General features: G+C 33.6%; 1 protein-coding gene across 9 annotated transcripts in view; it reads left to right on the forward strand.

Annotated features, from left to right (window-relative positions):
• LYPLAL1 (lysophospholipase like 1) overlaps positions 1-15843 on the forward strand; it is a 106822-nt gene that overhangs the window by 20948 nt on the left and 70031 nt on the right. For 3 of the 9 annotated variants that reach the window (XR_009563685.1, XR_009563671.1, XR_009563664.1), the window contains exons 4-5: positions 7127-7242; positions 8046-14873. Coding sequence is in view for 6 of the 9 variants with exons in the window: in XM_030868328.2 (XP_030724188.1) it covers positions 7127-7242; positions 8046-8264 (335 nt within the window). In the remaining 3 variants the exon portion in view is untranslated. Of the gene's footprint in view, positions 1-7126; positions 7243-8045; positions 15539-15843 lie in introns of those variants that run through there. The other 6 variants (XM_030868328.2, XM_060297995.1, XM_070046997.1 and 3 more) reach the window with 4 other exon arrangements.

Below are 15843 nucleotides of genomic sequence, written 5' to 3' on the forward strand. Positions count from 1 at the left end.
ATTAAAGTAGGTCTTTGAGTCATATAGTTAGAACTGTGCTTTAGGAAAATTAATCTGGCAGAAGGGGTAAGTGAAGAGATAACAATTTGGGTATGGGAAAACCAGTTACTGAATTTATGATTATAGGGTAATGAGATCCTGAAGTCACGTAATGACAGTGGGAAAACAAAATATTAGTACTGTAAGAAATTGCTTTAAATTAAAATTATAAAGTCTTCATACATAAAAACGTAGGAAACATACAAATCGTACTTCTAATGTATATGTGTTAAAGAACGTATCACGTTGAATTGTAATTGCTTGTATGCTTGTCTCCTGCCCCATCCCTCCTCCTCGCCCTTCCCTGTATCCATCAGTTACTTCATCTTATTCATCTTTGAAAAGAGGTTATGGATTGTTGTAAGGTCGGAGAGCTGATAAGAATTTTGAATCTGGGTTTACTTCATTTCAGAGCCCATGGTTCTTCCATTTAACTGAACGTTTGTAAAATTCTTAATACATCTTGTCAAATTCCTTTTGTGAAAAAACTGTACCAGTTGATACTTCTCCCACCTATATTAGAATGTCCATCTTATTATACCTCACTGAATAATATTGTCTTGAAAAATATTTGCTAAAATTAAGTAAACAAAAGTAATTAATATGTACTTAATTTATTTTTCTTTTAATTCTGTTTATGTTTTGACACAAGAAAGCTATTTTTACTTGTCTATTTTTTTCCAAATAATTTCTCAGTTTAAGAAGGTATTTCTCTAGAACTTGAATAAATATTCAAATAGGTGTTCTTCTGGCTTTTCTATAATTTTTTAAATATTTATTTATTTGATTCATCTGGAATTTTTTTTTAGTTTCTTTCTACCATATCATGGAAGGTTTTAATTATTTTCTGAAGTACCAAGAGAACCTTGTTAAAAGATGATCTTATTTATAAAGCAATCAGTAATGTAGTCGATGTTTTATCAAAGCTCCACTGAATTTTTAACAAAATTTTATTTTGGAAGGGTTATAAACTATTATAAAATTATAAAATTTGAAATTTATTACAAAGTGCGTATAATAGGATATTTATATACACTTATGAATATAAAAATTGGGAAAGAAAAAAATGCTTTTTTAGAATTTGTGAGATGAGCTTATGAACTCCTATAAAGCCTCTTTCCTAGCTTGAGATATGAAAGAGACGACAAGTGCAGATCCAAGGTTGTTTGTCCTTGTTACTTTACTTTTAGTTATTTAAGCAGTCAATGAAAATAACTCTTCACTTACATTTCTCTAGAGTTAAACAAGTGTGCCAAAATACACGTGATTCTTGACCTTCTTTTATTATGACAAAACATTACTTATACTACCTCCTTTTTCTTTACATGGATTAGCTATTGATGCATAGAGGAAATAGCATTCTAGTCCTATAGGGATTTTCTCTTGTAGTTGTTTTTTATTTTTTTGTCTTATTGATCTAACTGAACTTCTCACTTATTTGAAAACATGGCACATGAAGCAAAATATCATTATGTATTCAAATATTTGTACATGCATTTCTTGAGTTGTGAATATCATAATTGCAAATGCATGAGTGCAACTGACAGCAGTATAACATGGTTAAGAACTTGGGCTCTGGACTCAGACTGCAGGTTTCTAATCCTAGATTCACTATTTTGTAGGTATATGAGTTTCCTTAACCTCTGTGTGTGGATGATAATAATAGTACTTATCTTACAGAGGTGTGATGATTCAGTTAGTCAATTCATGTGAAACACTTAGAAATATGCCTGGCAGGTAATGTTGAAGAAATTTTCTTGCTGTTATTAAACACTCTCTATACCACCTTCCCCATGGTCTCTCCAGACAACAGAAAGGCCGTACTGGACCAGTGCTGCCTGTGGAGACTCAGGGAGCTCACTGTTCCTTCCCTACCAGCTGTTTTCTTTTCTCAGTAATATATGTGCTGTGCTTCCCTCTTTCTTTTTCATTGCTCATAGATTCTTTAAACAGAAGTTACTGCTTCATATTTTTCTACTGGTTTAATACTTTTGTCAAGTGTCTATTATAGAACATTTTAAATTAAGTAAAATTTAAATGATATTTATAACATTTTAATGAAGGAGGGATCCAGTGGGATGTCAAAGCAAAGTGCATTTGAGATGCTAGACACACATATACAAACAACATAGGTTATTTTAAAAAATTAATTATAAGAGGAAAAACTAGAAAAATTACAAGATTAAAAAGGAAAGGAACTTCCCTGGTGGAGCAGTGGTTAAGAATCTGCCTGCCAGTGCAGGGGACACGGGTTCGAGCCCTGGTCTGGGAAGATCCCACATGCCGTGGAGCAACTAAGCCCATGTGCCACAACTACTGAGCCTGTGCTCTAGAGCCCACGAGCCACAACTACTGAGCCCGCACGCCACAACTACCCACACACCTAGAGCCCGTGCTCTGCAACAAGAGAAGCCACCACAATGAGAAGCCCGCGCACCGCAACGAAGGGTAGCCCCTGCTCGCCACAACTAGAGAAAGCCCGCAGGCAGCAGTGAAGACCCAATACAGCCAAACATAAATAATTTTTTTTTAAAAAAGGAAAAAATAGAGATAGTAGTACAAAATTGTTACCCTTGTTGATTTTGTTTAATATGTGATAAAATTTCAGATTTAATATCACACATTGTGTCCTCATGGAACCCTTTTCTCTGAGATTGTAATTTTAACCAATATAGCTTTGTAAACAAAACTATTCTCTATATTTGCATAGGTGGCAGCCCATTCTTTTTCTGTGGTTTTGTTTTGATTAGTGATATTTTATTATATTAAACTTAGTTTAAAAACAATGTTTTTATAGAGTATGATATACCACCTTTTCTAGGTAGTTTACACAGCTTAGTCAGGTAAAAAATGAAACTTCTCATACTAAATTTAATTTCCAAATTGTTAATAAGTGCTGGAGTACCAAAAACTATCAAAAGCTTTACAGTATAATGAGGGAGATAACAGAAGTAAAGTGTTCTAAAGAACAAGTCGATTTTGGGGGGGAGCTAGGAACTGCTTCTTAGAAGAGATAATCTCCAATTGAGTTTTAAAGAATGAGTGAGAATATGACTGGTAAACAAATAGGGAAACACATTCATGAAAGAAAACAAGGGACACATTAAAATATCTCAGGGACTACTAGTTTGATATGTGCTTCAACTCCTAGGATTATTGAATTATATACAGAGAATGACATGATCAGATGAGCATTTTAAAAAGATTACACTGACAGCAGTGTGGAGGCTGGCTAGTCTGAAGTCCGGGGGAATAGGAAGATGGCAAATGCAATAGATCCAGTAGAATGGTGAAAGACCAACACGTACAGTGTTTCACGACTTTGGAAACAAAGGATGAGTAAGATTACACTAAAGAACATTGCAGTCAACTGCGAGTTTAGCTAAGAAAAATCCTTTGTTTTCTTGTTTTCAACAATGGAAATATATTTCTTTCTTAATGGAAAGAATAAACTTTGGTTAGAAAGGAGGAACTGGGCAAAAGCTTTAAATGTGTTCCTTGGAGACATTCGTGAATCCTTACTATGCATATTAAGAAGATCAGATATAAGAAAGTTTATTTATTTTTATATACTAATACCACACATGATTCTACAGAGGGTATGGTAAAAATTAGGGGAAACACAGGCAATAAAATAGTGACTTTTAAATTACTTTCTGAATTTGGCAACATAGCTATTGTTAAAACCTGGATTCAGACTCTGTATTCTGAGAAAATTATTAAGAATATAGTTTAACACTATAATGTGTTTAAAGTATACACATTTTTTCATATACAGTATCTTTCTTGACCCTTGTAATAGGTGAAGTAGGAAATTATGATTCTCATTTCAGATAAGAAGAAACTAAAGTTCAAAGAGACTGCTGGCTAAAATAGAGTTGGGACTAGAACCCAGATCCTATGCATTGACTTAGGAACTTTGTACCATAATGAGATTCCTTTTTCTAACCACTAGGTGGTGATAATTTGTTGTTAAGAGAAAACTGACATAATTTAGATTTAACTTTGATCTAGGATGTATAGAACCTGACAAATGATAATGACCAGATTATTGGTATAGTTTTTCATGTTCTCAGATAATATTATCAGAATTTTGAAGCAGGGATAATCAAGTGCTTCTGGAATTACACCTGAATAATTTACATGGATGCTCTACATACCCATTATGATGCTCTAAATACCCATCATGAGGAAAGCGGTTAAGGGAGTAATGGTCTGTTAATACAACTGACTATTATGTAACCATTATATACTATATACATACATTTAGAAGGTACTTAGTATACTTAGTATGTGTTCAAGGAGTAAAAAAATAATTATGGAATTTTGTAATTCTGTTTAAAGACATTCAAATCAGTACTACATGAAAGTAAGGTATAAAATTGTACATATAGAGTGAGTTTAACTGTTAAAATGAATTTTTAAAAACATGTCAAAATTATATGTGAGTAGTGAGATTTTGGATAACGCATTTTCTTTATTTTTGTGTGGTGGAAATACTTTACACAGTGGGCATATATTCACATATTAATTTTATAATAAGATTTAAAATTAAAATGAAGGGATAGTTGCAGTTACCAAGATGAAACCTAGCTCCACAATTTCCAGGCTGACTTTCCTGACATTATAGAAGTTTCTTTTGAAGCTCTTGGAGGGAACTGGAGAATGATAGCATCCTTCTACTTTCTTTTAACATATATATATCTTAAATAATGTATGTTTCTTCAGCAACAACTATCAGAACTTTTAAGGCTTGGGACTGCTGTTTTAATAGCTTTCCATAGAAGATGATAAATATTTTGTTTACCCTGTCAATTTTATATGAGAGAAAATATACAAATATGGTGGGCATAATTTATATATTCCCAAATTTTTGAGACTTTATCACCGTTCATTCTGAAAAATAATTATATATAAAGTGGAAAAATTGTTGCAATTTGGTTGGAGGGTGGATTTTATTCCTTTTTTAAAATCCCATTCAATTGACGGTAAACTTGAATTGTAAGTTCCCTGCCTCCCCCCCGCACCCCCCCACCCCTGGACTTTGTTTTCAGATAGATTAGCTTAGTTTTCCCAGTACAGTTTTTATACATTATTACTGTTTTATTTAATTTAAAGAGTTCATAAAAACTAGGTTATTTTTTAACATGTTTTTTATTCAGCCTATTAATCTTAAATGTATGTTGAAATGTTAACTCTTTGACATTTTAATGCTTCACCAGCGACTATAAATATACATCATAACTATTACCTACAATGAGTTTACTCATTGGTATTTACTTATTGAGCAGTATATTTTATATTGCATTTTAAACACTTAGATGAAAATTGAAATAACTAGTCTTTTGTGTTAAATTTTCTTCCATTAGAAAAAAATACATAAAGTCCCTTTCACACCGGTGTCCGCAACGTTAAAGGTGACTGTGTTGTCAAAGATCGCTGGTGAGGAATTGCAGGCTACCTCACGAGATTATAAATGGACAAGGAACTTAGATTGAATCTTAAAATAATGAGTTTTCAACGAGTACATTTTTCTTCATTATAAATTAGGAGAATTGAACATGAGGTTAAATGTCTCAAGGATGCCTTTGTTCATAATGGCATTTCATACGTGGGAAAGTGTTTTCTTTCTTAGTTTTGTTGCTGTTCTTGTTGCTGTTCTTGCTGTGAGGCTGGTCCCCCAAGGGGCTCGGGAATCCCGTAAAGTGATTAAGTTACCCTAGTCAATAAAAGCGCAGTGATGGGGTGGGTGCATTTAATGTGTAAAAATTTTCTCAGTAGGTGTGCTTTTATAATAATTTTTAAATATGTTTTTGCTCACTGGTCTATTTTTATTCACATTTTATCTTTGTATGATTTTTTAAAAATATTACATTAAAAGATCACATTTAATGATATTAGCCACATTATGTTTTTTATGGAACATTAATTTCATTTTGCTCCATTTATGAAATTTAAAGCTTTTTTTCCATCATTGGTGCAGCTTAGATTATCTAGAACTTCATTGTCCCATATGATAACCCCTAGCCACATGTATTTAAACTCAAATTTTAACTAGGTAAAATTAAAGTAAATGTTTAATTCCTTTGTCATACTAGTCCCATTTAATATGTTACTTAGGTACATTTGGCAAAAAATATAACTCAAGCTCTTGAATTTCTCCAAAAACTAAAAACTGTGTTCCTACAGCCTTGTTATCTCTAACATATGGATTTCTTTTAAATCATGAGATGTCTCTTAACTCTCAGTCATGCTGGGGAATATCACACCGAGTCTCTAAGCTGAAGCTGGGCCATCCTCTCTGCTATGTCACGGTCAGTTCCCTACCTCCATATTCTGTGTTGTGTCGGTTTTCGCCTTTGAACAGAAGGGTCCAGGTATTTTAATCTGCATATCTCTGGTGACTGGTGTCACTCCAGTGACAGTGTTTGGCATATAAAAGACAATAAAAGTTTGTCAAGTGAATATTTTTTCCCCAAACTCTTTTTTAAAAGGACATATGGGTACCTATGTTTGAATTATACCATCACAAGTCAGTTTTCAAAATAATATTATAATACAAAGATGTTTTATCTTTCTCACCAAATTTTTGATCATCCTTCCTAATTCAGAGATCACTAAGCATCTATTATATGGCAAACTCTAGAAATATAATCCTCATGGAGCTTGTAGCTTGGCAAGTAAGACAGAAAGGTGCATGTTATTAATTGTAGCTGCAGTGTGAGGACTCCTATAAGTATAAACAAAATGTAAGTAGACACTAGAAGTTTAAATAAATAACACTTGTGCTATGACTCATATTTTGAAATATAATAAATATTTTTACTTGATGACCAAAATTTATTTTTTCAATTCTAGCTCCTTTTATAACAAATTATTTTACCAGTGATGGCATAGATAGAACAGTGTTATTTACTCATAGCAGGTTTTTTTCCATGAGATCTAAAGTAGGCTAAATTTCTCTTTAGCATTGTATCTCTTTTAGGTCTCCAAATATTTATGGAAGATTGGCATAGCTGTATCTTGTTCTAAATTATCGTTACATATATTCTGCTTTTTCTGATAAGTGAATTTTTGCTTCTTTTAGGAGGATTTTCTATGGGAGGGTGCATGGCAATGCATTTAGCATACAGAAATCATCAGGATGTGGCAGGAGTATTTGCTCTTTCTAGTTTTCTGAATAAGACATCTGCTGTTTACCAGGTAAGTTCCAGATTTTAAAAACAAAACAGAAAAAAAATGAGACATTCACACATTGAAACTAAAACAACATTGGTAATTACACAATAACAATTGATTCACAGAGCATTCCTGGGAATTCAAATTAGTTATATTGGTAAATTCCAGCTGGTCATTCATGTTTAGGAAGTGCCTTGTACAGAGATTATTGTTAAGCAAAGTGTCAAAGAGAAAAGGATAAAAAATATGTGTATGCTATATATGTATCCTGCATACATATTAAAAATATAGATGATTACAACTAGGTTTGCTTATTATGTCATGAACATAATCAAACCAAAGAATCAGTTACATGGCTGATACCTATTTTTCAGCAATATCCTGATTTATGAATATGTCATATTATAGTGCTGCAGCCTCATTACCAGAAGTAGAACCAGTAGGTATGGAAATGAGAACAAGAATGCTATTTTTTCCTTGATTGTACCTGAGCTCTGTGTTCCTCCCTCTTTCCACTCCATGTGAAGAGGTTTGTCTTCCCAAGACACAAGGTTTCTGCGGGAAATGCTTTGACCATTTTTGAGACAGTCTTCTACGGAGTAAATTCAGATCACGTACAGCTGCAGCTCCAGTGGTGCCAGCAACCAGCTAAGCTCCTGGTCCTGGCCCATCAGTATATACCTCAGAGAGCTCTACCACTGCCTCTTCTTCCCCTTTAAATATTGAAGCTTTGGTTAAATTGGAGTTTTTCTGTCCCTCTGATTTCTGAGAATAATGTTCTTAAATGAATTTCTTAAACTTCTCCATTTTTATGTTCTCTTCTCTAGGCTCTTCAGAAAAGTGATGGTGTCCTCCCTGAATTATTTCAGTGTCATGGTACCGCAGATGAGTTAGTTCTTCATTCTTGGGGTGAAGAGACAAACTCAGTGTTAAAATCTCTAGGCGTGAGGACAAAGTTTCATAGTTTCCCAGGTGTTTACCATGAGTTAAGCAAAGCTGAGCTAGAAAAACTGAAGTCATGGATTCTTACAAAGCTGCCAGACTGAATGAGTCAAGATTGATTTGTTAATATATAAGCAATGTCTTTATGAAAAGTGATTTTTACTGCCAAATTCTAATTTGATAAACAATAATTAAAATATTAAAAAATATCAGCAGTTTACTGACTTATTAGTTATTGAAATGCTTAGCACCATAGAGAGTAGTATAATCTTATTAATGGTTAACGTTAATTTAGGCAAACATCTGTGTATTATTTGGCAGATACATTTTTATAAATATTTGAAGGCCTTGTAAGTAAGTAAATATTGAACTATTAGAAAGTAATTAAACTAGCTTAAATAAAGGCAATGAGAAACCAGGAAAAGTTTTAACATGATATTATTTTATCTTTGTTGTCACTTTCTTTAAATTGCCTTTCCGGAGATATTCATGCTCGTGTAGTTTTTGACAGAATAACATTAGTACCCCACATTTATAGAGTAGTTTCCCGTTACCTCACCTGACCATCACAAGAGCTTGATGAAGTAGACTGAGTAGTTGTTACTGGTATTTTATAATAGGGAGAGAAGGATTGAAAACTTTCCCAAAGCCTCAAGAGTAAAAACTGGAATCCAGACCTTCTGGTCCCAGTGGAGCTCCCTTTCTCTGAGACCAGATTGCTGCTCTGCTCCAGTCCTAGGGTTCCGGTTGCTCTTCAGATCCTTGTCAGCACTCAGTATGGCCAGTCTTTTCAGTTTTATCCATTCTAGTGGGTATACAGTGGTAACACTTTGTGGGTTTAATCTGCATTTTCCTAACCTAATGGTGTTAAGCAATTTCTATATGCTTATTTGTGATCTGTATAAATTCTGATGATATCTCTATTCAGATCTTCTGCCCATTTTTTATTAGGGCATTGTAACAGCTTGCATTGTAAAAGCTGTTTATATATGCTGGATAGAAATTCTTTGTTAGCCAGATGTTTTACCTTTTTTTTTTTTTCTTAGTCTGTGGCTTGCCTTATTTTCTTTACAGTGTAATTCAAAAGAGCAGAAGTTTTTAATTTGATGACGTCCAGTTTATTCATTTTTTTTCATTTATACTTTGTGCTTTTGATGTCATATTTAAGCAATCTTAAGAAATCCTAGGTCACTAAGATTTTCTCTTATATTTTCTTCAACTAATACACTCCTTTAGTGCTATAAATCTTCCCGCAAGTATTATATTAGTAACATCCCACGATCTTTTATATTTTGTGTTTTCATTTTCATTCAGGTCAAATCTTTCTAAATTCCCTTTTGATTTCTTCTTTAACCCTTGGGTTACTTAAAATTGTGTTATTTTGTTTCAGTATATTGGGAATTTTCTAGAGATCTTTGCTATTGATGTCTAAGTTAATTCCATTGTGGGTCAAGAGAGCATACTTTGTATGGCTTCAAACATTTTAAATTTATTGTGACTTGTTTTATAGCCCAGAAGATGGTCTATCTTGGTAAATGTTTTGTGTGCACTTTAGAAAAATATATATGATGCTAGTGTTGGGTGGAGTGTTCTCTACATATCAGTCAGATCAAGTTGGTTGATATCCTTGTTTAAATCTACTATACCCTTGCTGATTTTCTGCCTGCTTGTTTTATAAATTATTGAGAGGGGAATATTGAAAGTTCCAAGTGTAACTGAATTTGTTTCACTTTGCCATTCCCTCAGTTTTCGCTTCATGTACTATGAGGCTCCATTATTAGATGCGTAAACATGTAGGACTATTATGTTCCCCTGATGAACTGGCCTCTTCTTCTTTATGAAATGATCATCTCTATCCGTGATAGATTTTTTTGCTCTGAAATACTCATTGTGTGATATTGATATAGTCCTTCCAGCTCCCTTTAGCCTAGCATCTTTTTCCATACTTCTCTTTTAACCTATTTGTGTCTTTATCTGTAAAGAGCAATTCCATCAGGCAGAACACAGTTAAGCCTTCCTTTTCTATCCAGTATGGTCATCCCTGCTTTTTAATTGATTATTTAGAACATTTTAATGTGATTGTTGGCATGTTTGGATTTCAAGCTACCATCTTAGCTGTTTATTTTCTCTATATTCCATCTCTTCTTCTTTGCTCCCTTATTCCTCTCTTTCTACTCCCCCTTTTTTCCTTGGATTATGTGTTCTTTTGCTGGCTTCTTAGTTATGATACTTTGTACTTTTATTTTAATGATTACTTTAGGGTTTATAGCATATAATTTTTATAAACTTTTTTAAATTTTGAAATAATTACAAGCTCACAGGAAGTGTTAAAGATAGTACAGAGGAGTCCCATGTACCCTGCGCCCAATGGTTACATCTTAACGTAACTATAGTATAATGTCAAAACCAGGAAACTGACATTGGTACAATGTGTGTGTATAGTTATATGCCATTTTTTCACATGGCTGCATGGATTCATGTATCCACCACTACAATCGATATGCAGAACTGTTCCATCACCACAAAGATGCCCATTGTGCTGCCTATAGTCATATCAATCCCTTCCTCTGTCACCATCTAACCCATAACAACCACTGATTTGTACTCCATCTCTATAACTGGACATTGTGAGAATGTTATAGAAGTAGAACTATACAGTATGTGACATTTTGAGATTGACTTTTTTCACTCCATCCAAATTGTTGCAACCATCAATAGTTTACTTCTTTTTATTGCTGAGTAGTATGCCATGACGTGAATGTATTCAGTATTATAGTTTGTTAAACTGTTCTCCAATTAAAACACAGTTTTTTTTGGCTATTACGAATAAAGCTGCCTTGAACACTCTTGTATAGATTTTTGTCTAGCTGTAATTTTTTTTCTCTCTGGGATAAATACCCAAGAGAATGATTCCTGGGTTGTATAATAAGTGTATGTTTAAGAAACTACCAGACTTTTCCAGAGTAGCTGTGCCATCTTATATTCCTACCAGCAAGGCAGGAGAGATAAATATTCTCTGCATCCTCATCAGCATTTTGTAGTTCCACTATTTTTTTTTATTTTAGCTGTTCTAATAGGTATATAATGAAATCTCATTGTGGTCAAAATGTGCATTCCCTAATGGCTAGTGATTTTGAGCCTATTTTCATAAGCTTATTTGCCATCTCTATATCCTATTTGGTAGATGTTTCTTCATGTCTTTTGCCCATGATCAAATTGGATTTTCTTTTTAGTTTGCGTTAACTGTTGAGTTTTGAAAGTTTCTTTTAATATCTTCTAGATGTGAGTCTTTTGTTAGTTATATAGTTTTCAAATACTTTTTCACTGTCTGTAGCTTGTCTTTGCAACTTCTTAGGTCCTTTTATGCAAAAGTTCTAAATTTTAATGAAGTCCAGTTTACTGACTTTTTCTTTCATGGATTATGCTTTTGGTGTTAGTGAGCTATTGTGAGTTAATTTTTGTATAAGGTGTGAGATTTAGGTTGACATTCATTTTATGTTTTTGCCTATAGATACCAAGTTGCCCAGCACTGTTTGGTGAAAAAACTATCCTTCCTCCATTGAATTATTTTTGTACCTTTATCAAAAATCAGTTGTCTGTTGCTTGTGTGTCTGTTTCTTGTTTATCTGTTCTGTTCCATTGATCTCTGTGTCTGTCCACATAACGTTAATTACTATAGTTATGTAATTCTTGCAGTCAGGTACAGTTAATTCTTCCTAATTTATTCTCCTTTTCAAAATTGTATTAGCTATTTTAGTTCCTTTCCTTTCCATATAAATTTTAAAATACACTAATCTATATCCACCCAAGAAATCTTGCTGGAATTTTGAAAGGAAGTGTGTTAAATTTGTATAACAATTTAGAGAGAATTGACATCCTTTCCATATTGAATCTTCCAATTCATGAACATGATATATTACTCCACTTATTTAGGTCTTCTGTAGTTTCTTTCATTATTTTTTTGTAGCATTTAACATACAAGTTCTGTACATGTTTTGTTAGATTTGTACCTGAGTATTTTATTTTTTGAGGAATTATAATTGGTACTGTATTATTAAATACAGTTTCCCTGTGTACATTGCTAGCTTATTGAAATACAGTTGTTTTTTGTGTGGGTGTCTTATATCATATGATCTTGTTTAGGTCAGTTACTAATTCTAGGAGGTTTTCTGTAAATTCCTTGGGATTTTCTACAAAGAAAATGTCACTTGCAAATTGGAATCAATTTATTTCTTCCTTTCCAAATGAAGTCCTTGTATTTCCTTTTCGTTGCTTATTACACTGACTAGAACTTCCAGCACCATGCTGGATGAGAACAGTGAGAGCAGACATCCTTGTCTTGTTCCCAGCCTTAGGGGGAAAGCATTCAGTCTTTCATTAGTAAATATGTTAGCTGTAGGGTTTTTTGTAGATGTTCTTTATCAAGTCAATGAAACTCCTCTCTATTCCTAGTTTTCTAAGAGTTTTTATCATGAATGGTTGTTGAATTTTATCAAATGCTTTTTCCACAACAAGGGATAAAATTATGTATAATTATTAATGATATAATTTATTATTATATTATAGTTATTAATAATATAAAATTATTCTCTTTAGCCTGTTAATAATATGTTCTTCTATATCTGGTATGTGTTTTTACTCTTGCTGCTTTTAAGAGTTTCTCTTGTCACTGATATTGAGCAATTTGATTATGACATATATTGGTTGGTATAGTTTTTCATGTTTCTTATCCCAGGGGTTCCTGCTAATCTTTTTAGGTGGTTCTTTCTGGCCCCAGATAGTTTACTCTGTGAATACTCCAGGTGGACCATCTCTAGATCTCTGGAGTTCTGTCTCTGTGAAACTTACTCTTCTCTGGTACTCTGTCCTCTCAATTCTAGCCAACATCATCTACTCAGACTCTTAGCTCTGCATGTCAACTCAGGGAGTCCACCAGGCTCTGCATGGATTTTTCCTCTCTGTTCTGCAGTCTGGGAACTCTCTCAAGGCAATAAGCTAGGGACATTATAAGGCTCACCGTGTTTCCTTTCCTTCTCTCAGTGATCACTATCCTTCATTGCCTGATGTATGCTGCTTTGAAAAACATTATCTCCAGTACTTTGCCTTTGTCTGTTTTGTTTTGTTTTGTTTTTGTTTTCTGTTTGTTTCAGGTGAAAGAATCCATCTAGTCCCTGTTTATTAATAACATTATGTCTGAATGCTAAATTATCCTTTAAAGAGATTTTTTTAAGTTTTTTAAAGTCTTTTATATTTACCCATATTCTTTCCTTTTCTAATGTTCTTCATTCCTTAATATAGCTTCAGATTTCCATATGGTATCATTTTCCTTCTGCCTGAAATACATTAACATTTATGACAGACATGTCTGCTGCTGTTAAATTCTTTCAACATTTTTCTATCTGAAAAAGTATTATTTTGTTTTTATTTTTGAGAGCTGTATAGAATTCTAACTTGACAGGGTTTTCTTTCTTTCATTACTTTAAAGATCTTATGCTGTCATCTTCTAGTTTGCATTTTTTCTACTGTTGTTCTAATCTTTTATCCTCTGGCTGCTTTTACAATTTTCTCTATTTTTAGTTTTAAGCAATTTGATTATGGTGTGCGTTGGTGTTGTTTTCTCCAGTTTCTTTCTGCTTGGAATTTCTTGAGTTTCTAATCTGTGGATTTATAGTTTTCATGAAATTTGGAGACGTTTTGGCCATTGCATTTTCAAATATTTGTTTGCCTATCTCCTGTCCCTTTTTTGTAGGATTTCAATTATACTTATATTAGACTATTTGAAGTTGTTTCACAACTTACTTGTACTTATTTTTTTCTTTTTTTAAATTTGTTTTCACTCTCCATTTTATTTTGGATAGTTTCTATTCCTGTTGTGAATTTCACTGATATTCTCTTCTGCAGTTATTTGTCATTAATCCCATCTTTTTTATCTCAGATATTGCCTATCTCTAGTTCTTTTTTTTAATTTCTTGAATTCATATAATTAATATGCTTAGTCTTTTCTCCACCTTCTGGAATATATGGGATATAGTTTTAATAGCAGTTTTAATATCTTTATTTGTTGAGTCTATCATCTCTGTCATTTTTGACTTTGTTTTAATTAATTTTTCTTTTTATTAAGAATAAATTTTTTTGCTTCCTTTATATGCCTATTGATTTTTTATTGGATTTCAGACATTGTGAATTCTACATTGTTAAGTGCTAGATCAGTTTGCATTTCTATAAATATTTATGAGCTTTGCCATGGAATGCAGTTAAGTTACTTGGAAAGTACTTAGAAGTATTTTGATCCTTTCAGGCTTCCTTTTAAGCTTTCTTAGGTAGTACGAGAGCAGTGTTTGCTCCAGGACTAACTTTGCCCCACCGTTCAAGCAACACATGTTTGAGTACTCTAGCTGATACTCACTGGATTGTGATGTTTTACACTCTGACTAGTGGGAAATCAAATTTCTCCCAGTCCTCTCTGAGCCTCAGTGATCATTCCTTCTGTTCCTTCTAGGTAGTTCATACTTGCCTTACACAAATCTGTTGGTTAGTACTCTGCTGAAGATTTGAAGGGGACCCTCTGAAGATCTCTGGCAGTCTTGCAGCCGTCCAGTACTCTGTCATGTGAACTCGAAGCTCCTTGACTTTCTGGACTCCCAACTCTGTCTCCTCCTTCAGCTCCATCTGGGTCTCCATCTCCATGCTGTAGCCTTGAAACTCTTCACACAGTAAGCTGGGCGTTTGTAGAGCTCACTGCATTTGCTTCTCCTTCTTAAGGGATGACTCTCCTGCACTGCTAGTGCCCAATATCTGAAAATATATATGTGGCCCATCTTTTCAGTTGTTTCAGGTCAAAAAATAAATCTGGTCCCTGTTCCACCTTGGCCGTCTTGGTCATATGTGGAAGTCCCTTCATTCCCCTTTTATTTGAAGCTATAAACTGTAAATTTGAAGAGGGAGGGAAGGAGAAAGAAAGGGTAGGAAGGAGAGAGGAAGAGAGACAGAGACTGAGACTTTAACTAATAAAGTCCAAATCCCCTCAAAGAAGACTCAGTTCGTGCAGTGTTCTAATTATCTTAAGCTTTTAATGACCTTCAACTTCTTGAAATTTTAAATGCCCTGGCTTGAATATACATGGGATCACTCATGTTTAAAGCCCTTATGGCTGCAATTTGCCTTAGGAGTAACATATATACATATCATAGATAAGGGTGTCAGGCTTATATGTGTGGAGTATATACATACCAAATATAAGAGAAAGGAACCCAGATTTTTTTGGTGAATATTTGTCCTATCACTTGATAATTGTGTATTCTTGGATAACTCTCAGCCTCTGCTACAGTATACTCTTGTGAAATTGTTGTGTGAGGATCAAGTTGTATAGCATGTGTAAGAGCCTTTAATAAAATGTAAAGTTAAAGAAATTGAAGGTATTACCTGTATTGTTTTGCCAGGAATGGAGGGATGTATGTGTGTAATGGTTATAAATCTTTCTCCACAAACTGATCTATGCATGGAAGATATATCTAAATATTTTATATGATAATCTTTGATCCAATTCTACTCCCCTACCCATTGGGCTGATAGGATATTCAATCTTAGTTATCATTTGCTGCTTTACCTCATTCCAAATCATGCCAGTCTGGGCCCCCTTGCAAAGGGCAGTATCTTTAGGGGAGGCCCTCCATTATCCAGTGC

Source organism: Globicephala melas, chromosome 1, assembly GCF_963455315.2.
Source record: "Globicephala melas chromosome 1, mGloMel1.2, whole genome shotgun sequence".
NCBI classification, from domain to species: domain Eukaryota; kingdom Metazoa; phylum Chordata; class Mammalia; order Artiodactyla; family Delphinidae; genus Globicephala; species Globicephala melas.